At 36.9% G+C, this 27,533-nt stretch overlaps 1 protein-coding gene across 1 annotated transcript in view; it reads right to left on the reverse strand.

The window, feature by feature from the left end:
* The window catches only part of LOC134654733 (guanylate cyclase soluble subunit beta-1), a 35,860-nt gene extending 12,015 nt beyond the window's left edge, over positions 1–23,845 (reverse strand). The window contains exon 1 of the mRNA XM_063510204.1: positions 23,719–23,845. Within this exon, the coding sequence (XP_063366274.1) occupies positions 23,719–23,845 (127 nt within the window). The remainder of the gene's footprint in view (positions 1–23,718) is intronic.
* Between the last annotated feature and the right edge of the window lie 3,688 nt (positions 23,846–27,533).

Consider the following 27,533-nt stretch of genomic DNA (forward strand, 5'->3'; position numbering starts at 1 on the left):
AATAATAAAATTCTGACGAATAATAAGAAAAATGTATAAAATAGGGTCAGAGGAGTATTGTTTTAATAGTAAAACAAATGTTTATATTATTTATTTCACGTTGTGAAAGATTTTTATAACTTGATGAAAACCCTTTTTAATATTTACACATTTTTGAATACTTTTTACAATTTTGTTCACTTTTGTAATCCACAGCATAATTATATACGTATGTTATTTTAAAATTAGTTACGATACTGTTGTTTTACACTATAAAGGTGTATCAAAACATAGTTACCAATAACACAACAGAATAGTCAACTTACCCTTTTCTCGTCCCAAAGTTTCACAGTAATCCAATTTTACCGATCTGATGCACGTACGGTTAACTAATTTTCTTATTAATATTGTGATAACTAGCGCAGATCTCCCGGCATACGTCACCACGCGCCGAGCGGTCGGCGCATACTGACGGACTCCGGAAAACGTACGTATGTACAATGAAAACTTTGGAAAACAAGTTGAACATTAAGACTTGTCCTAAATCATTATTAAAAATAAAAAGTTCTAACTGTTATTGAGCGCATTTTCATAATAATGCGCTATTTTACTCCAGTTTTAGAGCGTTCCTTAGCGAGCGTAATTTAGTTAATTTTCGAAAGCAGCGAAACTAGCGGAATTATCTGTTACTAAATTGTTTTCTTTCCGATTCTATTCACCACTAGATGGCGACAGCAGTAGTTTAACGCAGTACACTTATGATTCTACTTTGTGTATTATAAAACAGAAGTGTTAACGCAAAAACATATGAAGAGGCAACATGTCTAGAGTAATGGGATTTTAATTAGTCAAATCAACGTTTTATTCCTGTCCAGGGTTTTCATAAAACCATCAATTTTTTATTAAGTACTTATATAAAAATTCGTACAAAAGTCTGACTTAGTTGTAATTAAATTGAAAAGGTAAGGTAATGGGTAAGTGTTCTGTTTAGTCCTGTTGTCCCCTCCGGATCGATTAGCATATTAATGAGAATTCAGAGCGGTGTGTACCTAACAAAACAATTTTTATGAGAGCTGTCAAGCTGTCATGGTAGATCGAGTTGTAAAATAGGTACTTAAAGTTGTATATCGAAAAATTCTTTAGAACGTTTAGAACTGATAGAAAAAGTAACGAACGATTTTAGGATAATGATTAATCATAAAGAAGTCCGTTAAAAATGAATGTCAAATAAACAGAAAATTAGCATAATTTTGGCATAATGCAGCATTACAACAAATTCACACAGAAGGTCGAACAGGTGGGCAAGCTAGATGCATTATAAAGAAACACATGCTTAAATGAGAGAATAATTTATTACCTATTACCAATCTAAGGAGGGAGGGACACGGACAACATCTTTGTGTCCCGGCTAATCTCGCCTGCACGTGGTCCTCCTGCTGTTTAACGGAAGAGATTGCAAGAGAGAAGGAAAACTTGAAACAAACCCGGCTCGGTGCCAGCCGTTATGCACCTGCAGCCGATCCGACTCCGCGCGTATTGACTTGTCTTTCCCGCGGATCTAGTCGGTGAGGCCGAGAGAGAACCACAGGTCTTGGGCAACCCTGTGTCTCTTCGTTTGCGTCCCAGGCGATGCAGTGTCTGTGGAGAGGAAACTTCACCCACGATGGTTTACATAGCCACGAAAAACGTTGTCGCCCTACCTGACACTGTTTCAATAGTCTGTAATAGACTTTAAGGCCAATGATGATGATGATGATGATGATGATTACCAATCTTGTAAAATTACCTATATCAAAATATGTAATAGTACTGTATAATTAATTAATACCTATAGATATAAAAACTATTTAATTTAAGATTAGTAGTTAAGTTTTGTAAAGATGCATGCTTTTTTATGAAATAAAACTGTTTTTTTTTATTAATAAATAAAAAAGAAATATCTGCTTCTGTCTGAAGTATAGTGCATACCTACAGTGAACTGCGAAATTGCATTTAATTTAATTCACTTTTACAGCTGTTGGTACATCTTATAATAGGTACCTTGTACCTAATATACATTCAGCAGTTAGAAAGAACTGTTGAAAAAACACAGGACTTTCAAATCCGTTACGTTTATCCACGAAATTCTATGCTTACACGTAAAGTATTCATTATTTGATTCAGTACACGTTTTTCCTCACGACTTGACGCTGCAAGCGTTCCGTCAATATTATTTACGCGAGTCGTTGAAATTAAGTAAATATTGACGGCTGATATTTTCAGTACAAAAAATATACGCGATCGCTCATCGAAATTGCGTTGGTATTGGTATTTAGTCAGTCAGTTTACAGTTTTAAAAAGTTTCGTCCATGTCGGTACTTTTTGAAGTGAAAACTTCTTTAGCGGCGCTGTGCATTTTTTGTGATGGGGAAAATTTTTTAAACTCGCGACAAGTCACGACACCGTAAGATTCGTAAGACGTAAGACGGACACGTGACCTGATCGGACACTTTTTAAATTTAAGGTGCTATAGCAACTATTTATGATTCTGACCCTGGGCTGGGTCTACAATAAACAAGTTTCAATGTTTTGTTTGCGAAAAAATAACTAAAAGTTGACCATGTGAACGTACGTATCCAATCGAACACAACTAAACATTCAGTCGATCGAATTGGAAAGCCAAACAAAAGAATCCCCAAACACACTCTTGACTACTTATTATAATTAGTTTAACATGTGTAATCCACTATGGCGGAGTGGTAATATTCATTTCCATTTGTAAAAATCAACACGCTTTCATGGATATTAGACCAAACCCTGTTACATTTGCGTAATTAGTCGGCGTGCCCTGTTTGGTATCGCTGTCAAATCAGACCTTTTGTTTTTAGATCTCGGGAAACTATCTGAAGCGTAATTTGTGTAAATCTAGCTTTGTTCGACCACACACGTGATAATCTCTAAAGGGGCCCACTGATTACCAGTCCGCCGGACGATATCAGCCTGTGAGGTCGGAACTGTCACCTTTTGCGTTTAACTGACAGGATGATATCGCCCGGCAAACTGGTAATCAGTGGGCCCCTTAATTGAATTCATTGGTTTGCGTGTCTAGTCTAAATGTCAGTATACCTTTCAGGCCATTTGATTGTTATCAGATTATTGTTTGTTTCTGAGGTTTTTATTCGTACAACAAAATGTCCCCAGTGCATTGACGTATAATATCTAAGGACGGACTAATGGGGCACTAAACATCGTACTAGTTCAGCGGTGCTACCCACGAATTCCAGTCAATCGTGCAGTCTAACGCGACTAGTTGCGACCAATAGCGCGCGTAATGCGAACTCGTCAACCAATCGCGCGCGTGATGCAAACTCATCAACCAATCGCGTCGTAGCGATTTCACACCGCTGTACTGGCCCCTGTCATGCCTCATTATTATTGCCCGTAAAACCAGTCCCTAGATATCTATGTCTATGCCGCAGTGCCTTAACGTGGGCATTTTATTTGAGATAGGTAGTATGTTTTGGAAGTATGACTCTAATCAAGCTTTCGCCGCTACGAATGAAAACTTGCCAAGAAAAATGCAATTTTGATTGGTCAAATTAAAGATTCAAAATTCAATGGAATGAGAGGCCTAATGAATGCAATATTTGTATTAAAATAACCATTTAAATTATCCACAAATAAAAAATCTAAAATGAAAAAAAAAAAAATGGTGTAAAAGATACTATACAATCGAAGGTTTTAGTAAGACACGTTCGAAAATCGGATGCACTTTAATGTTCGTACCGTTTTCAACTTTTCACCGACAAATGGTGAAAAGTGAATAGGTATTTTCTAGGAACCATGGGCAAATACGGGCTTTAAATGCAATCGAGGAGAGTACAGTGTAAGTACTCAGCACACATCGTTCATTCAAATCGTTCAGATCCATTCATTCCGTTTCAGTACCTATTTCAATGCAGCAATGTACGCACGTAATGATTTTCTTGTAAAATTGATTATAAATGTGAGAAATAAAAGGAGAAGAAAATGTGTGATATTATGAAATTTATATAAAAATTTAAATACTCCCTACGCAAAAAAAATAACTTATAATTAAAAACAACCCTCAAAAAGTAAAAAAATAATTATCAAAATTGAAAATTATATAGTTGAATGGAGGTTTGGGCAAGAACTGGACAAATTGACAGAGCAAAAGGAAAAATGTAACTATTTCTAATACAAGAAATCACACCACCATATATGGAACGCAAGTGTTTATGACAAATGCCAATGACAAAGTGTGATAATATAATATCATCATTATAGTCAAATTACTATGAAAATAATGACGTTTGTAATGACACTCTCTCACTTTGTTCTATTCAAATCCGTGCAAAGATATCTTAAACTCTAAAAGTGATATTAATGGACTCGCCGGAAGATCATCGCCGACTCTCGGGTCAGCATTATGCTGAGGCGAGCCCATTTCGTGGTAAACAATAATAATATGTAATTATGAATTTCTAACCTTTATCATGTTACTTTTGTATGTTTAACTAGTTTATCACGAAAAATAAATGATTTATGATTTATATTTTTCTTTGCAAATTAGTATGTACCTACCTATTGCAGGTAATTGCTATTAAAAGCCGTTTAAAATGTACAGTCAGCCTCATTTGAATAATGCCCCGCAGAATATGCGTCCGCTAATGCACGACTCGTCATCGGCGATGAGCGACCGCGGTCGCTTCAATTGTTTCACATTAAATGCACAATTTCATTGTGACGTTAAATTGGAATTATTTACAATGTACTTTCCATGCATTGTATGGGTTTTATGTTTGTAAAATTCCGCACAATCTCTTCGCCGTTCTGTTATGCCGGGGCCTCACTAGTGTAAGGCCTGAGTGGACGCTCGAGTTGGGCGTGCAGCGGGGCGGGGCGTGCGGCGTGCTTGTTAAACAAATGCAAACGTATAGGAGCGGCCTTAGTACACGCTTCATAAATTAATTGTGAGCCCGACGCCACGCTGCTGCACGCCCCGCCGAACGCTCCGCTTCGAGCGTCGACTCAGGCCTTACACTAACGGGAAACGCCGTGATTGTCGCTATAATGAACACTTTTCATACGGCCACACTGGGTTTATCGAGATAATTTATTTATCTATTTCATCTTTATTGCAGAAAAGAAAAACCTTATAGTACAAAAGGCGGACTTAATGCCATAAGGCATTCTCTACCAGTCAACCTTAACGCAGCAAATAACAGCAAAATAATCAACGGCGTTTCCCATTAAGGTGACAGTCCATTTCCAACCGCAGCTGCACTACTGTTCATTTTACTATGGAAATTGACAGTAACTGAACAGCGACGCGTTCAGTACCAGTAGTGCAGCTGCGGTCAAAAATGGAATGTTACCCTTAGTGTGGCCCAGGCATCAGAAAGGGCAAACCAAAGCAGCGATGGCGCAATTTCATCGCAAAAGATTCAAAACTTAAGAGCAGGTACCAGATATTCATGTTAAAATAATGGTATCACCCTTCCAACCCTAACCACAGAATAAGTAATAGTATTATCATACAGAACAGAGGGGCTACCGCGAACCACGTTCGACGTGTTGCCTCTCTGTCGCACTTGTAAATTCGTACGTAAGTGTGACAGAAAGGCCACACGTCGAACGTGGTTCGCGGTAGGCCCTCAGACACGCACCGCCCCGCCCCGACTCGTATTACCTCGCCCGCGACTGGACGCGTGTCGTGTACAGACGTGCCGCGCACACATATAAACACAAATCATTTTTGCTGTATGGCGTGTCCGCCCTGTGCCCCTAACAATAATGTCAAAATGTCTCACGCCCGCCATATTCTCTTTTGTATCCAACCCTTCACATGTACCTATGCAAGTTTTCATTTCAATGCCCTTTTTACGATCACTCCCAACTGTGACATGGATTCCACCGACCATTATAACCTTTTACTACCCGTAAAATTCAACATTGTATAAAAAGCATTGAAAACCGAATGTTGTAAAATCAACGTATAATTCTAACCATACAATATTAAACTTTCTTGTCTAAAACATAAGGTGTATTGCCGCGATAAGGAAGACTCGTATAATTCTTTGGATTGTTCTTTTAATCTCGCATTTTTCTCAATCTCAATTCATTTCATTACAATACCAACTCTAAGAACTTTAACTTAAAGATGACTTTTCAATACCGATTTTGCAAACGATACGAGGTTCAGGAAGTAATTAATCATAAAAGAATGCGACAAGGGTGGTAATTTTACAGGCGTTTTACTGTCAGCTGTTTACTTCAGTTCGAGTCATGTCAAGTGGAGTTACTAAGTAGACTTCAGCCGATGTTTCACAGAAATCATGCATGAGTTGCATTCTAGTCTCGTCATCCTAAACTGAGTACCTACTATTCTTTTGTAGGTGTGCCGTAAAAAAATAAACAACCAACTAGGGACCACTTCTTTGTATATGACACTAGATTAACCATGCAATAAATAATTATTACAGTACATATGGGACTACTTTTCTGCACTAGTGCGTAAAATAGCACTTTTCGTGCGTATGTCGAAACTTTAAAGTGCCATGTACTGTAAAATGTTGTTCGATACACGTGCGAATAGGTAATTCGCAACTCGTGTCGATTTAAAACACTCCCTTCGGTCGTGTTTTAATTTATCGCCACTCGTTTCGAATTTCCTCTTTTTCGCACTTGTATCGAAAATAATTATTTTCATTATGAAAACATACGGTACTTCTTGCTTGTAAGTATAAAGTACTATGAAAAAGTGTGTGGCAACCGCTGTTCGGTAGTCACTTAACTTTTAATGGTAAGAAATGTTAGTAGATAATAAAGCTATTTTATGGTAGCACATTGTTTCCATACTTGAAAGAATGTTCGACCAATATTGGTTTTTACATGCTCAAGAACCCACTCATGGGACACCATAGTCATCAAGGACACCATAAAATGCAGTTTCATGGCGTTTTTATGCCTATGGGGCTCAGGAAGGGGGTAACAGTGCTTAAAGTGAATGTGAATATCGTTCCATTGTAGGCGAACGCAAGTTAAAAAAGTTAACTGTTTAAAAAGTAGTAATTAAAATAACAGTTTTGAATGATTCACGGTTAGTTTCACTAGACTTATATCCCGATATGAACCTTTAGCTTACCTTTTGTAAGGTAATCAACTAAGCACGGTTCATATCCCCCGGTCGATATAAGTCTAGTAATTGAATTATTTTTTTTACCTTAGTGTAAACGTGTAAAGTTGTAAACATGTCTTTGACGTCGACTGTACACTGGATGAGGACAGCATGGGGCTGAATACTTACTATTAGTTAATATGTAATCATTCCAGAAGTGGATATCATTTACCTAACTGACATTACGGTGTTAGGCTGCCATTCCAACGAATGCGGCGGCGGGAATCAAACAATAGTATCCACATCTCTTCTCCGCTCCGCTAGATTACAACCAATGCTATTACTTACCGCACGTCTTCTATCATCGCTGTCTCGGTCGAAAGGCAGCCTTATTGGTAATCGTCGTACTATCACATTAAACTGGTTTCCTTATTACCTATCAGCGGCAAACTTTCCATACGCTGCAAAGAATATCAAACAGCTCGTATTCCTTTCTTCGTGAACCGTAAAAGCTTAAGTATTGAGATTCTCAAACTTTTGGAATTTATTCAATAAAATCTTCCCACGCAGACATTCCAAAGAAAGTTCGTACAATGACGGAGAAGTAATGCCGAAGTTTAAACTGAAATGTCTGAACTGCAGGTATGTTTGAGTATGAGAAAAAGGAAGCGCTTTTAAACTTGGTCCGGATTCGCTTTCAAAGTTAGCTTATGTTTTAATTGAAATAATTATGTTACATAGATGTTGTTAGTAGGAGACCATAACCTAATAATTATATTCCCTAACGTCAGCGTAACTTACTTTCTATATGCTTTTACTGATATGCGAGTACGAGCGACGTGCAAGATGCGGATACTCCAAAAGGTTAAAAAAAAAACTAGGAATCCCAATATATAGGTATGTATATGAGAAGCGTCCGAATTTTTTCTATGTGGTTTAGTACAGTGAAGACACATTTTATGTGTAGGTACCTTTTATTTTGTAATCTACACGTCGACTACCACGTAAAGACCGTAGCGTAGTGGTGAATATGGTATAAACCTGGAGCCCAATTCAGATCTGGATAAAAATTAGTTATGGTTTCGAAATGGTTTTGATACAATAAACTTAAAGATCGCTCACGCTGATTGGTGCATGCGAAATGAAGTGAAAGTCTTGCGTGTGGTTAACGCCAATCACTAAGATGATCGTCATTGTTGTATCAAAACCGGTCTAAAACCATAACGAATTGTTAAAATATAATCGATCCCCTCAACACTCCTTTTTAGGGTTCCGTACCCAAAGGGTAAAAACGGGACCCTATTACTAAGACTCCGCTGTCCGTCCGTCCGTCCGTCCGTCCGTCTGTCACCAGGCTGTATCTCACGAACCGTGATAGCTAGACAGTTGAAATTTTCACAGATGATGTATTTCTGTTGCCGCTATAACAACAAATACTAAAAACAGATTAAAATAAAGATTTAAGTGGGGCTCCCATACAACAAACGTGATTTTTGACCGAAGTTAAGTAACGTCGGGCGGGGTCAGTACTTGGATGGGTGACCGTTTTTTTGCTTTTGCTCTATTTTTTGTTGATGGTGCGGAACCCTCCGTGCGCGAGTCCGACTCGCATTTGGCCGGTTTTTTGAAGAACTCCATTCCTCGGCAGGAATCGGGGCTCGAAATATCTGTCTTGCTAAGTATATTACAAAACTACGTCAAACTAATTATAACAATTGTTGAAATACTTAGCCGCAAATAGATGATGACTTTTCAAACACTCTTGTCAAAAGTTTCGTCGTCATATCTAATAGAACTATGGAAATTTGTAACATTAGTGCCTTAATGATCGCCATGACAGACTGTTTTATTTCGTGACGATGCAAGTTAATTTGTTCCGGGTTTAAGTGGATAGTTTCTTATTAATAAGTACTTAAGGTACTAAGTACTTAAGGTAGGTTAAGGTAGGTAGGTAGGTAACGCGAAGGTTTTAAATATTATACTTAAGGTAATTTTTGTTTAACATGAAAAGCTTGTCAAATAATTGTTGTACAGTCGACGTCAAAGAGAAATTTACAGCCAAAGTAACAAAAAAATGTTTACACGACCTAAATGCTATGACAATAAAGTCGTGTAAATAATTTTTTGTAACGTTAGTCGTAAAGATCTCTTTGACGTCGACTGTACAGATTGATATACAATAAGTTTTTTTTAAATTAAGTAAGTATCTATCCATTAATTTTTGTAGGCATTAGTACCTAACGTCAATGTGGATATTTCCGTCAGCGAGAAATTCCGTACACTGGCTTTTTTTTTCAACCGTCAGCTACAGAACTATCATTATCATGAAGCTAACTTTACGTCAAAACTCTCGTATTTTTCGCTCGCAACGCAACGCTCGGAGAGCCTAGGGGCCCGATTCGGATTTTGTAATAGACATCTATTAGATATCTTTTAGACATCGCCAAGATACGATAACGATATGTTTAAGATCTAACCTGTCAAATTTGACATTTCCGCGATTCTGAGGATACTCTTGAACGATTTCCACAAGATATTACTTAGAAATGTAATTCACATCTAATAGATATCTAACACGATCTATCGTAAAAGTGACATTGGTTGCCCGAATTGCGCTGCAAAAGAGAACTAGTTGAAATCTAAACTATAACGTATCTAGATTGGATCTAGTACGTGTCGTCTCTTGTGAATATCTTGAAGTTCGAATACGGCAGTAGGTCTCCGTTTTCAAACACTAACGGTGCTGCGGTCACGATAGCCGCGCGCCGCGTACTGTCGCTCGTCACGCGGCGCGCGGGGCGTGCGATCAGTGTGCGCTGTTTATCAAAAGCTTGTAGCTTGTAATACAAACGGATGTCACTTTTTGACAGCTTTTGTTAGAAAGGGACTTCCACTTGCACAAGTTACAAGCTTTTAATAAACAGGGCACAGATAACCGGTTGGGGGTAGTCTTGCGCTGTCATTGTAGGAGGGACGGTGGCGGGTTTGGGTCACCCAACACTTGCGGCGACAAACAAAACGAACTCACTAAAAATACGGCTAATTTTAGTATGACTCATGACAGTTTAAATTCAACTATCATATCATTTATTTTATAATCATATAATATCAAATCTGTTTAGTGTTGTATAATTGCGTTTTATTATTCGAAAAGCGAAATGTGGGCCATCGCTGCAGGAACCGTTTAATTTAATTAATGTTTGAGCGCGAAAATCTGAAATGCTTTGATATTTAAATTAAGTTTGCCCTAATTTATTCTCACTGGAAACTACAAAATAATTAAATAGGGACTACGTTCTTGAGAGGTTGTATATACCTACTTATTTTTTATTAAACTGTAATTCGTGAGAATAACACTCACTCAGAAGTATAACACTTTTTATTATATTTTGTTTATACACCTTAGGGAGTTGCATTCCATGTTCCATTAATAACTATAAAAAACTCTAGTGTCGTTTGCAGACGTATCGTAATTAAGTTTACATTACCACGGTAATGTTTTTTTTTATAACGCTACAAAAATGAGAAAAATAAATTGTTACTGTTTCTTACATTAAATTAAAAACAAAACCACTTTTCACAACTCATACCGTAAGTAAGTACCTATTCATGTAAGTACGGTGCCGCCATAACAAACCTCATGAATCCCCTGTCACTTAATAAGCATAAAATCTCACAAGTCATATTAGCCCTTACTAGGCTAATTCAAATTTAACTTGACAAACTCGTATCTAATACAATATCTTGTGTTGAAATTTAAACTTTATTTATTAAGAGCATGGTTGCTTTTCTACTGTTGCAATTAAGACTATTAGTACTTGCTTTGTGGTTAAATAGTAATTGTGTTCACTCCAATGTCCGTGATAACACTCAACTGTGACTCAGCGCTCAACTCTCAGGCTCATTTACACAGTGCGAGAACTCGCGTGCGGGTTTCATTACATTGCGTCATTTGATCGGTCGGCTGAATTAATGTAACCTCAATGGTCCGCAATGTAACTAAAATCGTATACGAGTTCGCGCGCCGTCTAAATGAGCCCTTAAACTGAGTACCTAAAGCTCAATTTGAGTTAAGTTAAGAAGCGTGCGGGCACTGTTTAGTGAAATAGTTCAGATTTTAATGTTGGAATAGAAGTAAATATTTACTTATTTAAATCTAAATATATTAAAAACGGGTAACGTTAGGTTATAATGAAATCCTCTGAGTCATAATGAAAGCCTTATTCGATCCCCGTAAATTCAACCTTAAGTGCATTACTCCTTAAAATGTTCAAGTTTAAGTGCCCATAAAAAGTTAACTAATGCGTCAACGTCTTTCTGTTTTAGCGCCATTAAAAGCTAGGTACGTCAGAATATTGGTAATATTTAGTAATAATAGTTAGAACTTTGGTTTTGCGATAAATATCTGAAGTCATCCTGTTACAACAAAACACGAGACATATCAATTATTTTTAAACACAGTTTTACATAAATTTTTGAGCAGGTACAAAGTGGAATAAAATAATCTGTCCTAACTGGAAACTGACGTAGGTGGAATAAAAACTTCTGTCCTGACTGGAGCCGACGAAATTGGTATTAAACTATTCCACTTCCATTAGCCGTTTTAATTTTCTGACCTATATGGAATTCCATAAATTTTGATGTGGGTATGAAAATTTTTCTGACCTAAGTGGCAGCTGACATAAGTGGAATAAGACGTGTCAAAATAATAGTGCTTAGTGTTTTTTTGTTTAAGTAGTTATGTACTACATATTATAAAACAAAGTCGCTTCCCGCTGTCTGTCTGTTTTTTAATAGATAGAGTGATTCAAGAGGAACGTTTATGTATTATAATTTGGTATACCGCGCGAAGCCGGGGCGGGTCGCTAGTAAATTATATTTCACATAGATTTACTTACTGCCTTTTTCTATAGTCTATGCGGAAAGAGAAGAGTCGTGAAATGTACTGGGCCCCATACATTCCACAACTCTTCTCTTTCCGCACAAACTCTAATAACAAATATGACCACGCTACACTTTGTTGATGGCAGCTGAAAGCTCAAAGCGTGTAATGGATCGTACGGGCAGTGTCGCCAGAGGGGCTACCGCGAACCACGTTCAACGTGTTGCCTCTCTGTCGCACTTGTAAATTCGTACGTAAGTGTGACAGAAAGACAACACATCGAACGTGGTTCGCGGTAGGCCCTCAGTAACCTAATTGTTATCAAGCCACGTAATGGGATCGCTGGCAACATGTGGCTCGTCTAATAGAATATCGGTGCGGAAGCTACACTAAACTAATTTTGTTTGTTGAGGATGGCTTTTAAGTAATATGCGGTGATTGCGGTGTAGCAGGTTTGAAGTTAGGAAACAGATAAATATTGATTAAATTAAATATTTTGATTTGTGTGTCACATTAGCACATTACTAATATCACACTATCTGAAGTTGTCGAGAAAACCGCTAGGCTCAAATGGGACTGGGCCGCTCACGTCTACCCGCATGCAAAAGTGGCTAGCTTTGTCATCAAGTGTATGCCGGAAGAGGGACCTCGTCGGGGCAGACCCAAACAGAGATGGCGGGATGACCTGGACTTCCTGAACAACTGGCCAGAGGAAACACCAAATCGGGAGTCGTGGAAATCAAGGGGAGATGCAAACCCAAAGGCCCAGCAGTGGGACGCTCAGATAGGCTGGGAAAAAAAAACACACACAAAGTGATCAAGACCTAGTGACGGGTAGGTATAGGAGGTGCAATCACGTATCGCTCGCTCTTATAAAGTTGGTTAAATACGTTTAGTCTGTCAAAGACTATACTCGAGAAATTGGGACGGACAGAGAACAGGCCAAAGCTCTAAAATGTACGCCGAACAAAATAAAACTCAAATATTACTGAAAAGATTAACTCTTCGACAGAACTCAAATCAAGATATAAAATTAATGGCTCGTTTAGCATCTATTGTCGTTCGATACCGAAACTCCTTCTTAGTAAAATACCTTATTCGCAAATTTCCACTCCACTTAATTTCCTCAATCTCTTTGTCTCTGATATAAGACGAGTACCGACAGTGAAGCCCGAATAAATGGAATCTTAACGAACGAGTAACATTGTTTCAATTTAAAATATTTTTATTTTTTCCATTTTTTATAACACGACCTAGGCGAGATTCTTGGACTCCTCCTAAATACTTAATATAATGTAATACATAGCATAATAATGTAGGTATCACAAATACAAACTAGGTTTCCGTGCTATCACAGGAATTCATACACTTAAACTTTTAGTCGCTATTGGCGACATGTTTCGGACCCGTCGGGGGTCTTTCTTCAGGCTCGAGTGCTCGCCAATAGCGACTAAAAACTAAAGTGAGTGAAACCGTTGTCATTTAATCACGTCTAAGTCTCACGAATGTTTTGTAATTAGAATTTATCAAAATTCCATTTAACCAGTTCTGACTGTGAAACCATCTAAACGTTCAGAATTAGGCGGCCGCGAGGGGTAATCCCGTCAATTACCGATAGATTATCAAGTTCCCCGTCCGTATTTTGAACACAGAAAGACGGTTATTATCGGATTCGATATCAAAGGAAGGTAACTGTCAATTTAATTGTCCTGCGCTGAAAGCCGCTTGGCACGCCATACACAAATTAGTTATGGTCACACGAATTTAACATTACAAATCGTTTTATAATTTATTTATTGTTATTAGCCTCAGTTGTCATGACTAATAACACCTTACTTGCCGTCCTTGGCGGCCTCCTAGCCTAGTCGGTTCGGTTCTTACCCCGCGCCCGCCTATGATGCCCTGGTAGGTAGTAATGGGCACTTCTTTTGTGAGTTGTGGATGTTTTCTATGTATGTAGTAATATTATAAGTATTATAACTGTCTATACAACATGTGGCCTGTAACACGGGCGAATAATTAAAACGTAGATTCTACTCCTCAAACAATAAAACTTATGTTCAACAAATTTTTGAAATTATGTGGTCTTAAGATTGTCCCTTTTTCAAACAAACTAAATAATATTTTCAATGTAATTTAAATTCCGTCTAATTGACATTGCCTGTCAGTCTTGTCACCGTACAGGCATAATCAATTTCGTAATACATTGCGTGTTCGAATAAATTCTAAAGTGTTTTAAAATCCAAACTACAAGTTATTTTTAAAAGTCGTTGAACAAACATTGTCTAGTGTGAGGAGTAGAATTTACGTTTTAATTTTTCGTCCGTGTTACAGGCCACATGCTGTAGGTATATTATGTATATCGTCGTCTAGTTCCCACAACTCAAACCTTACTGAGCTTACTTAAATAAATTACAAAGAAAATAGAACGAGTAAAAAATTCTCATAATAGAACTTCAACTCGCTCAATTTTCTTTGCATTCTAAATTTTAGCAACAAAAACTAATTCCAGGCATAGATATACGTTACTTAATGTTTTTGCCAAGTTTCATGTTATTTTATCATATTGTTTTTAAATGAAAGCGTACCTTCGAATGTATGGGAGCGGCTTCTTGGCGGATCTCGAAAATCATTGATAAGTATAATTGGGGCATTATCTATGGATAAGGGACCTTACTGTCGATGGCGCTTACGCCGCGCCGCGGCGCCCGGCGTTATATTTATATCGGAGCGCCATCGATAATAAGGTCTCTTTTCATAGATAACGCCACAATTTAGCTCGTATAATGGTTTCCATTATGTATGAAGATTGGTGAATTTAACAAGGTAAACAGTGTCAGGGCTAAATCAAATCGCGCTTCCATTTTGACAGACAATAAATATCTCACGCTCATATCTAAAGAAAGGTTTGAATAGTAAAATCGCCCGTGTTATGTGTGGAATAAAGTATATATTTCCATCAGGTGATTTAATCTGATATGAGGTTTAGAAAGTAAGCTGTTTATCAAAACATCGCGGTTAAACTCCACGGTAACTGGATTGCTAACTTTTGCGTAATGAGTAACGTTCCTGATTATGCTTTTTACTAGCGTCCCGCCCCGGCTTTGTACGGGTTAACAAATTATACATAAACCTTCCTCTTGAATCACTCTATCTATTAAAAACCGCATCAAAATCCGTTGCGTAGTTTTAAAGATCTAAGCATACAGACAGACAGCGGGAAGCGACTTTAGTTTATACTATGTAGTGATGCCAAAAAAGTCCGTAGTTGAGTTTTAGTTTTTACCCAACTACGGCAAAGCAAAAGGAGGGTTATTAAACTTGTAAGTCCCTCCTCGGGGACTCAATTAAATACTGGATTTAACGAAAGCCTTTAATTACATGGCCGTGTTTATTACGTGGAAATAATTAGTTTCAGAGAAAGCCATACATTAGTGCAGTCAAAGAATTGAATTTCCATATCATTTCGTGCCTTATAGTGACAATCAATATGAAAGTCGCCAGGGACCTCACACGATTGTCATAGAGATGGGTCGTGGGTATTTACCCAATTTACCCACCCAGGTAAATACCCGGTAAATACCCATCTACCCGGTATTTACCCGTATCTACCCAAATGGACGGGTAGATTCATTTCTTATTGCACATGTAGAGTTGTGTTAAAGTGGAGATATAAACCTACGAGTAGTTAATGGTTGTAATTAATGTGTGTCATTTAAAATGAAAAGGTTTAGTGAAACCTGCAGTTGTAACTAAGGATTTTTAGTACACTTTTGATAAATATTAAAAAAAAGACCGTCATAAGAGTATTTTTTTAGATTTTAGTAAATTATCATACTTATACGTTGATAATACACATTCGAACTTCAGTCGGCGGGGGGTGTGGTTGGGGGGAGGGGGGTAAAAGTGAACTTTTTCATATTTCTTGGAATCTGTCATTAATATCGAAAAGTGTTGTATGTACAAACTAAAGTAGACAGAATTTTCTACAAAAAAGGTTATATACATTTTTGTCCTAAAACTAACTGTATTTGACTTATGAGCTTCCCAAGTTGTGACACTGCACAATTTTTTTTTTCTTATTATTCATAAGTAGTCTTTATTTTCATCTTTCTAATGTATATTAAAAGCGTTATAAAACGTTTCCGGAAGCCAGGGAATGATTTTACACGATATTCATAATTTGACTCATATGTTAAAATCGAACTTCACCTCATAGCAACCTTTTCGTAATTAGTTTGAACATACATTTTATGAAACATTATAAAAAAATACTTAAATTAATCTTATTTATACTCACATACCATTAAACATCAAATTTAGAAGAAAAACGAAAATACCCGCGTATTTACCCGCGGGTAGGTAAATATCGGGTATCTCCGTACCTATATCCCTACCATTTTCGTAAGTCAGCCGAAACGCCCGTAATCCGAAAATGACAAATATACCCGAGCCTTCAGGAAAGCGTAAAATTTGCATGTTACAACATCAGGATCTTTCCTTTTTGTTCCCATAAAGCTGTGTACACATCTGCTGTCGTCATAAAATGCTCGCTTCTATTTTATTGCCTGTACAGTGTGGTCTATCTGGCCCCTATTTCACCACGGCGACAGGTGCGACAATTCGACAAATGTCACTGTTGCTGACGTCACAGGCATCCATGGGCTACGGTTACCGCTTACCATCGGGCGGGCCGTATTCCTGTTTGCCACCATCATTGTATTATTTAAAAAATCTTTATTATATCGGCAAAAAACAGGTATTTCTCTTTGGAAGTTTATGATGATGATGACGACAATTGTCACACGATTTAATAGAACTTTCGGTAATTCTTGACACGAAATGAGTTCTGTGTCGGAATTTCGTGACAATTGTCGTGTTTCTTGTGACAATTGTCATTAGCTTCGCAAAATAAGTACTTATGGAGTTTTTTTTTAATTAATATGTTGGTGGCAAACAAGCACACCACCCGTCCAATGGTAAGCGGTTACCGTAGTCTATGGAGGCCTGTGACGTCAGTAACAGTGATGTCGACAATTTTCGCACCTGTCACCGTGGTGAAATAGGGGCCTGGTTGAAGCACAAAACCGTTAGGTGCAGTCGCCATCAGATATATAGGAGCGGCCAAGGTATTCACAATATCTGAAAACGCACTCTAACGCCTTGACAATAAAAGCGGTTCAGATAGTTGAGCGTCTTGACCGCTCCAATATCGACTGTACTACATTTTTCCTGATCCATATTTGTATTTGTACAAAGTTGTAAGTACTTACATATTTGCACTTATTTTTACTGTTAGTTTCTTACGAATTATGCCGGGAGACTTGTTCAGGTGGGCGACTTGAAACATTGTATAAATGTGGAACCCTAAAAAAGTGCCAAACTCGAAGTATTTATTATAGAGTTATAATACTATTATTGTTTTAGGTTTATAAATCAAGGGTGAACAGGCACCTTCTGGGTAGGCTCGCTCCATCGTAGGCCACGTCTTCGCCTCGGCTAGTTTGTGGCCATGAGTAAGCCCATTTATAATATTATTATTCTCTTTATTTATTTTTCATCTTAAGTTAGGGTTTTTATAATATTAATATAAAAGTAAAATATAACACTTACAAAACAATAAAAAATACATTAAACACATTATAAAAAACCTAACCTAGGGTGCCGCCATATTATTATTATGGGCCTGTAATGTCCCACTGCTGGGCAAAGGCCTCCCCCCACTTTTTCCAGTCTTCCCATCTGTGCAGTCTCTGGCCATTCCTTTAAAAAGGAGTCTAGCTCGTCTCGCCATCGCCGACGTGGTTTGCCAACTCCTCGTTTTGAGCTGGGCTGCCACTCTGTGGCGATATTGGCCCACAGCTCACTCGGCATTCGGCAGACATGACCAGCCCAGTCCCACTTTAGCTTTAATATATATAAAAAAAATAGTTATAAAGTTAGGAGTGCTGATTTTGGCACTTTTTTAATAAAACGGTTTAACTCTCTCACTGGGGCATATTTTCCGGACACCTCCTAAATAGGATCGTATTTAAAGTAAAATTAAGAAACTCGGTCAGCTTTTACATTGTCCTACAATTAAAGACGACTAAAAGAGAACCGTAATCGACTGTTTTAATTAATATTTCATCAAAGCGCAGGAGAATTAATCAGGGGAATTAAAGCTGGCAGCCCACGGTACAAAGCCACAGGCTGCGTAGGTGCCCGTGTAAATGATTTAATATTTACTCACCCTGCTAAGCTAAAAAGCAGTATTTTTAATGAAAATTTGACGCAAACATGTGCTTTAAAACTTAATCTAAAGTGACATCTTCAAGTTTATTTGTTTTTGGGGTATACCGCCTTTTAGCTTAAGGGGGCATACACTTAGAAAATATTTTGAGTATACTTAAGGGTAAGAAGTTACAGTATTGACTATCATTTTAATCCTGACAAAAATTCAACGAGTGTAAGATTTTTTACACAATGAGTAGGTACCAACTATAGATAGTCAAACCAATTTGTCGGTAAATAGGAACAAAAAAAACTATACTCATCCTTTTCTTTTCGGTGCTAGTACAAGTGTAAGACAAAGATAGTATGACTTTCTCTGTCTATGTTTGAAACAAGACAGTCCTTTGACTGACACACTATACTTACTACATCACATGTCATATATAATAATAAAAAATTATAGATCCAAATAACAAAACCACTACATTAAGTCACCGCAGAGCCACTTTGGCTTATCCAAACTTTTTTCATTATGTATGCACATAACCGCAATAAAAATGTCACTATTACAAAACAAGATCCGTTCTAGACTAGAGAACGATACGATATGTATGTACTAGATACGTTGTAGTTTACAATTCAACTAGTTCTCTTTTGCAGCCCAATTCGGGCAAAAATGACACTTTTACGTTAAAATATCGTAATAAGTAATATCTTGTGGAAATCGTTCAAGAGTATCTCCAGAATCGCGGAAATGTCAAATTTGACAGGCTAGATCTTAAAATTATCATTATCGTATCTTGGTGATGTCTAATAGATGTCTAGTTCAAAATCCGAATCGGGCCCCTAGTCTACCTACAATCAATCGTGAAACTAAATATTCAGCAATTCAGCAAGGATTACGACAATTATAGTCGCAGTCACAATTTCCGCCTAACTCATCCATCGCCACAATGCACCGAATAACGAAGCTATTTAAATATCGAAAGGTACAATACAACAATGGGCCATTGTGAACCGAATCCAGACACCTTCACAATGGGATAAAGCCTTTTAGAGCATCGGGGAATTATTACGAACTAGATAGTTCTTTTGTGGTATTTTTGGCTTAGAAAAAATGAGCAGAACTAGCTATGGAACACTAAATTTGAATATAAAACAAAAAATAAAGTACCGTATGTTTCATAAAAACCAATACTATAAAAAAAACAACGGGTTGCAAACAGGGAGTGCCGGCAGAAGTGAAAACTCAATCACTATTGCAAAATGTCTGCAGCGCTATGTATAATTGAGGTTAACGCCATCTATCGTTATTTAGTCGCATTACTTGAAACCCCTAAGCACATCACTGTTAGTACCCGAGTTATATTAATACCAGTTAGAGCGAAACTCACTAGATGGTATCTCACTATATTCTAATATAATATTAATGACATTACATGAAAAACTGTTACATGTAATGTCATTGAGTTTTTCTTTATTGATTTAAATGCCATCTAAATGAGTGGCCATCTAAATCTTACGATCACGTGATCGTCTTACGCTGTCTCGAGTTTAACATTTTTTCAGCGCCGCTAAAGAAGTTTTCACTTCAAAAATTTAGGGATGATTCATAAAGTACCGTTATGTTTCAAAACAACCAAGAATTTAAAAATCAAGCAATAAATTACGTAGACTATGAACTATATTGTGCTGACCTCATTTTGTTATTAGTTAAATTGCCCTAGATGCTTAATGTTATATTCTAATATATTAAAATCAATCGTATTTTATACAGGATATTTATGATTTAAATTCAACAAAAATATTTTGATAACAAAAAACGGATAACTCTCGAAATCGAAGATTATTAGCTACATATTTATTATATTTTTAAAACATTTTGATTTACCCATTGACATAACAATTTATTCCGAAAACAATATAGACTAGGACAAAAAACGCTCAAAGTCGACAAATATTAACTATATTTCACCCAAACAAGATTAAACAAAATTAGTTCCGTACAAAATATAACAAATTTCAAAGATAAGGAGGCAAATTTAACAAAACAATAGGTTATAGGTTGAGATTAAAACGTGGAATAGTGGTGGGCGTAGGATAGAATTAAATTGATCGATACAACAGAAATTGTCCTCGTTTAGCCGATTTGCATAATCGCAATCGATTTTCTGATTTACATGTTCATTTCTGATAATCAATTTATCACAAAATTTGTGATAATGTAGCTAGTTAGCGGTTGTATTAAGTGCAAAATGGCTTTAGCTCACCGCTTTATCTAGGTATATATGTTACCATAGTTACCGTAAAACCCAGTTTTTAATTAAAACGCGTTTCCCTAGTAAAACCTCGTTTTCCGTAACGCTTTGGTAAAAACGTGTTACAAACTAAGTACCTAGTTTTCCTAAAGACCTTGGTGGAAACTAGTTTAAATTTGAATTTTTCACTAATCATTCCACAATCCACATTACATAAATTTAGTTAAAACTAGTTTTGATTACGGAAAACGCGTTTATAAATACAAATACATGTTTATGACGTAGAATATGGTACAAAGATGGTTAAATTACAATACTACCACTAGTACTATGTACTACTATACTAGCGAAAACTAGTTTTTCATAAGGTTAACGCAGCTGAGCGAGCGATATTAGTGTGCCGCGTCAGCGGCCGGAGTGCTAGAACGAATCTATAAATTTATAAGTACCGTAAACCGGGGTGACTTTCAAATGCAGGGGCGACTTCGATATTTCAGTTTTTCAGCCGTTACATATTTTTATTCGGATTTTTTAGTAGTAGGTAAACAAGTATGTATAATAATCTAACTTGTTACACGAACAGTTCGAGAAAATAATGAATAATGATAATTTAGTGGCAGTTTTAAAACTATCAAAGTATCCCCAAAATTTCCTAAAGTCACCTCGTTTTACGGTAATTGAAATTATTTTATGATAAACAGTCAGTAAATAAATATGATCACGATCCTTAAAAATATTTTTGAAAAACAAGCCAGTTATTTAACCTTTAATTTATCTTTGACTTCCACTTTTTCCCCTCCTTAATCGTGAATTTTCACTTGCCCTAGCGAAAGGCGGTTTGATTGTTCCACTTTGCGGTGTTCCCGCAAGCATTCGGAATATTTAATGAGCCTATTTCAATTGCAATTGTGCTCGTGCACAATTTAATCCTTGAAAAGCAACACGTGGAAAAGCTTTTGTGCTACACAAAACAAAGCTACCTAGCTAATATTTGTGACTAATAAGATTACAGTACAATTTATGCTCAGTACGGATATGATGGTCGTTTTTGTCTACGTGACAGCGTGATAAAACGGTGTCCGTCACATTCTTTCCCACGGTGTTAAACAGTGACAGTTATTTTATCACGTGGATAAAGATGGATAAAGCTATCCATAATAGGCTGGCTGGAAAAGTGAGTTTTATCACCGTTTGCTTAAAACTCATATCTCGAAATGAATGACGACTGAAAGCATTCTTTAAATGTATTATGAAAGGCTTTCTCCAGTGGACAGTAAAATGTATAACAACCTAAACAATAGTCCTTTTGCCAAAACATTCGTTTGTAGAGAACGTTAGGTTGCAGGACTTGGGGCCCGATTCGGATTTTGAACTAGACATCTATTAGATATCTATTAGACATTACCAAGATACGACAACGATATTTTTAATATCTAGCCTGTCATATTTGACATTTACGCGATTCTGGAGATACTCATCCAAGTCACATCTATAATAGATATCTAATGGAAATCGTTCGTTCATACGATATTTTAACGTCAAAGTGACATTGGTTGCCCGAATTGAACTGCAAAAGAGAACTAGTTGAAATCTAAACTATAACGTATCTGGTAAGCGGTTACCGTAGTCTATGGAGGCCTGTGACGTCAGTAATGGTGATGTCGACAATTTTCACACCTGTCACCGTGGTGAAATAGGGGCCAGGAGATCATCCAGACATACGAACACATTTTTTCACTTCTCATGCTCAAAAAGTGCACCTTTATGTCGTGCATAGACGACATAAAGTTGCTTATTATGTTCTAGAGCATAAAGTAAAATCATCTATTGCGACCCTTATTGACCTAGCAATAAAGTCCAAAATCTGCCATACAAACTGCCAGCCTTGCCGGCGCGCCCGCGCCCGTCCGGCGCGCTCCCGCCCGGTGTGCCTCGCGCCCCTGACCGGCGCGAATAAAATCTTCTTTAGTCTTGAATAAATACGGGAAAATAACCTAAAATATTGGATATTTTTGTATGTAGGTATATTTTCCTCGCAATCGAAGTGAAAAGCAGAGTGTACAACAAGGGCATAAATGTCCATTTTTACCCTCGTCTACTATTTTGCCTCGGGTAAAAATGGGTCACTTTATGCCCTTGTTGTACAATCTACTATTGCCAAAGCTGAAACGGAAACATTTGGTCGGTCAATTACCTAACACCGACTTCAAATAACATATTATTTACTGGCTCATATAAAAGGAAGGAAGCGGGAGGAATGGGGAGGGATTTCATTTAATGCTTTTTGATGTAGGTGTTTTTTTTTTACCTTCAATTGGGGTGAATAGTCTGAGTGTCATCGAGGAAGTGTGTAGGTACGAGTATACGTGTTTACATCATATTGAGATAAATCCTATTAGGATTGATGGTTTCCAAACAAGGAAAACGACAAGTCACATCATAATAACAAGCAAAGTTCGGAGGGAAATGCAAAAAGTTAATGCAAGAACCGGGAAAAAACGTGATATTTCGTGAGCATATTTTTCTTTGGCTTTTATTCCCATACTTTAGCAAATGCAAGTGAGTCGTACGATCAGGCTACCCAATTATAGCCACAATCGGTGAGGTTAAAAATAATTAATCTCCCATAGAAAACATTAACATCTGCCTTCAAATCAGATCCAAATAAAGAGTTTTCCAGATTGCTGGGAATTAATTCTTCGAAAAAAACAAATTTGATTGGTCCTATAAGTCGATCTGTGTAAAATTGTCCTAAGTTTTTTTTACTATCTAAAAATATGTTAGTAACAAAGAATATGATTTGGAATTCGAAGGTTGATCCTATAGTAAAACCGAGCCAGTATGATCTACAAAATACACCTCACAAAAGAGCGTATTCCGTTTAAGACGGCGCTCCAAAGGCGTATTTAGATAACTGAGCGTTTCTGTATGATTCTTCTTCTTCGCCTAGCCTTTTCCCATATCAATTCAATTCAATTTATTTATTTAAAAGACAACAATGACCCATAATGGTTAGTAACAATTAAGATTAAAAACTAAGTGTTAGTGGAACAAAAACAGAAAGCGATTTAAAACATAAACAGACTGCAATAACAATCTATCACCTAGTATGACACACTCAAAATGCCGCATTAGAGGTGAGTCGTATCGGCCCGCTACAGTAGTCAGGATGGGGATGGAGCTGGCACGCACTCTGCAGAGCAACGAGGCAACTCTCTTTCGTATTATGGCATAGTGGTCATCCGTGCGAGCTTGTGCAAACATACCTGATGCGCTGCAGAAACGGGACAGCCCCAACAACATCCTGAAGCCATTATTATATTGGACATCATTTGGGGCCGGCTCTCCTCGACATTCTTCGCCAGGCTTATCTGTTCTGGGTCGTCGAGACATCTAGGTACTTGGGCTTTCTTAAGGTCTTTGTTTACGACTTAGGGAGTCAGGGGTCTACCTCTGCCCGATCTTTTGGAGCCGATTTCTGTAGGTATAGGAGATCATTCAGTTTATGGAGAATTCTTACAGATATCTATGTCACAGTTACACCGATTGATCTGAAGTTCGACTCACTTAAATCGCAGGGCAATGGGAATCTGATCTCGTTCCAACTTTTGATCACATCCATGTCGATAAATTGGCATAACAGGAAAATATACCTGAACCTATGTTTTTCTCTTATATAATTATTGTCTACTTGTATTTTTGTTTATTCTAGCTGGTCCATAATAATGATAAAAAAAGTGTATGAATATAATGTGAAATATGATACCGTATTTTTTTTTCAAGAAATAAGTAAATAAAATTATAGGAATAAAATAATACGTTTTTCATTTTTTTCCTTACAAGAGAAATCATTATAAAATAAATTGATGTCACATACGTACAAAAGAAAAACTTAATCTTTTACATCCCTGTATAAAAATGACGTTTTGGCAAACACATACAACCAGCTTCATCATTTTTCACCATTCCAATCGATCAACATCACAAACACTTGTCAAAGTATTTTTGAACCGATCGGAGCTATAGCTGCAGAACAAAACGTAGTATATGATATTTTTATTCAATGTTTCGAAACGTATACAAACTAGATTATTGTAAGAGTAGTCGATAAACAGTCAGTCCAATTGTATTTTTTTCCAATTAACTACTAATGGTCCTGGGTAGGTATATAATATTATATGTCGTCTTGCATCCTCAAACTATAAGCGCTTATTACATCTACGTGGTCGCCGGACACTTTTTTACCCTGACCCTACTTGTCACAGATCTCGAGGTCACCTTACACAGGATCGTCTAAGTACATTTCACGTAAGCAGTGAGAATACAAACAATTTTTTTATCGCCGTATCTGACGGGACGGATAAGCTAGTGTCATTTTTCAATTTCGAATCGTAATCCGATCGATTATAGGGATATTTTAAGGAAGGATCATATGATGATATGATTCAATTGCATAATCATTTCAGCACGGGAAACTAAAATCTGAAACAAGCTCCAAAAATTCACTTCAACTTCATATCGCGTAAAGGAGAAGTACTTAGTAAAACCAATATAAATTTTCTCTCGAAATATTTAGGTATATTGTACACTAGCGACCTGCCCCGGCTTCGCATAGGTTTACAAATTATTGGGTGTTGGTGTGCTGAGGCCAAAATTTTCTTGGGTGAATTGGGGCAGCGTTTAACCTCTCAATTCCCACGTGTGACGTCACCCATAAGCGTTGCGGCTCATATATGAGCCGTGGGAGTCAAGAGGAGAGAGGTCATGACCCTCGTTCCGGGTCTTTCCTGATGCAGAGGCTATCCATCGCGGTTCAGCGTGCTAATGCGGCGAGCGTAATGGGCACCTTTGCGTCTAGAAGGGCGCGGGACGAGTTGTTTGACTGAGGTGTGGCCTTGTTTGTTGTTTAGTTTTAATTTAGTTTATAGTTAATTTTAATGTATTTTTAATGTAAATTTTTAAAGTGTTGATTTCGGATTTGTTTTGTTCTGTCTGTACCTAATTTATGTTTTTTACGCCAAATAAAATTCATATCTATTATGCAATTATACATAAACATTACTCTTGAATCAATCTATGTATTTAAAATAAAAAAAACCGCATCAAAATCCGTTGCGTAGTTTGAAAGATCTAAGCATACATACAGACAGACAGACAGCGGAAAGCGACTTTGTTTTATACTATGTAGTGATACTACATCGAGGTTCAAGAATATAGGATCGTCGAAAAACTTACTCGCCCAAGCGTTGAGAATACACACCCAAATGTTTATCACCGCGGCCGACGGGACGGATAATATAGCTACATTTGTCAATTTCGAATCGGAGACCGATCGTTTTTCGTTCTATTTTAAGGGCCTCGAGATTGAGACGGATGATTGTAAATGTTTTTTTGTTTTCTTTTCACCTTTTCCTTCCAGATTCTGGGAATGGAATATTTATTTGAAAATTTATTTTGGGGTTTTTTCATAAACCTTTTACTTTTACCTTTTACTAACGCAGCTGGCCAACTTTATTGTCACGCGTGCAATACAGTATTTAAGAGCAAGTTCGGCCTGGCCAGCTACTTTAGGGCTCGCGCCAGACAACGCCCATAATGTTTATTTAGGGTCGCCGTCATCGAAAACGATGAGGACTATAATATTATTATACTAACCTAGCCTACATTATCTTACATACAGTACACACAGTATGTAAACATTTATGTACTCGTGAAATTATTTAGAAATGCCATAAGTTCGGAATTTCGTGAAGTGACAATGGCTATAATATATGTATACTGATACACATTATACACAATTACCCAAAGAAGGCTCTGCTCAATAGAAAATCGACTCGACATATTGGTCACGACCAACCCTCTCTAAACGCTTTTATTCAAAAGGTATCACCAATATCCAATCAAAAGCTAAATCAAAACGCAAAACAGTCGATGGAGCACTGATTCTATATTTAAAATGATTTATGAATCACACCGCTCACACAATCGTACGGAAACATACTTATCAATGCAGCCATAGAACATTTGAAAAAAAATCTAGTGCTCTAACCCTATGTTAATAAGGGTTAAAATTCACTTATCGTTGTTGGAGTAGATGGAGATTTTAATTGGTATGTGACATGAACGTTTTTAATTAGCCAAAGCGCCTGAAGTCGTTCTCTTTGTACGTCGATTCCGTGATTGGATGTTTGTGCAGTGATTTATTCAATTTATCCTGATATGGTAGGGATGGAGCGATTTTGAAATTGGATTGGATATCGATATTTGAAATGTTGAGCTCGGCGCTTACGGATTTGGATAGGCGTCGATGACCGTCTTAACAAAGTTACAATCCAATTACAGATTTCAGTTGAAGCACTCGGTCATTTCTTAATATTAAAATTTGAAAATATAACATTCACTCCTCCTTACATTCATTCGCTCCTTACGTCCTCGTTATTTGTTTAATGTGAGTTTCGCACGTACTAACTATCATAGGCATACTTTTTTCAAACGAGTTTCAAAAAACTATAATGATTATTTCTGTGACATCGATCCATTTATGCACTCTCTTCCTGTTTTAAAAGAACATACGAGATCCAAACTGTTGTTAATAACATAAATTATCAGTATAAGTAGTAGTATATTAGTTAGTATTATTAGCTATGTTTTACTTAGTTTCTTTTCGCAAAAACGCTTTTGTATCAGTTGATGTTTACATGTTTACATTATGAACCTCCAGGTCTTTTTTTTACATATTTTGTAATCTTATCTATATTTGTTATTCATGACTGTATGTGTTCTGAACAATAAATAATATAATAATATAATATATTCATTTAAAAATTACTTTAACCGTAGAAGCTGAGGGGTTAAATGAAATGAAAATGAAATGAAATGAAATTGTTTTATTCCGGAAATCGCTTCCATAAAATTACAATAAAATAAAATAAACATTAAACTATTAGACTGTACAATAAAATTAAATTATTCACTAAAGTCTACAGATAAATACAAATTAAAACTTAATATTAACTAGACGTGTCGCCCCGACCCCATGGTGACAGGTTTGTGGTAGGTAAATGACCCCCGAAAATTATTT

This window comes from Cydia amplana, chromosome 15 (assembly GCF_948474715.1).
Source record: "Cydia amplana chromosome 15, ilCydAmpl1.1, whole genome shotgun sequence".
NCBI lineage: Eukaryota > Metazoa > Arthropoda > Insecta > Lepidoptera > Tortricidae > Cydia > Cydia amplana.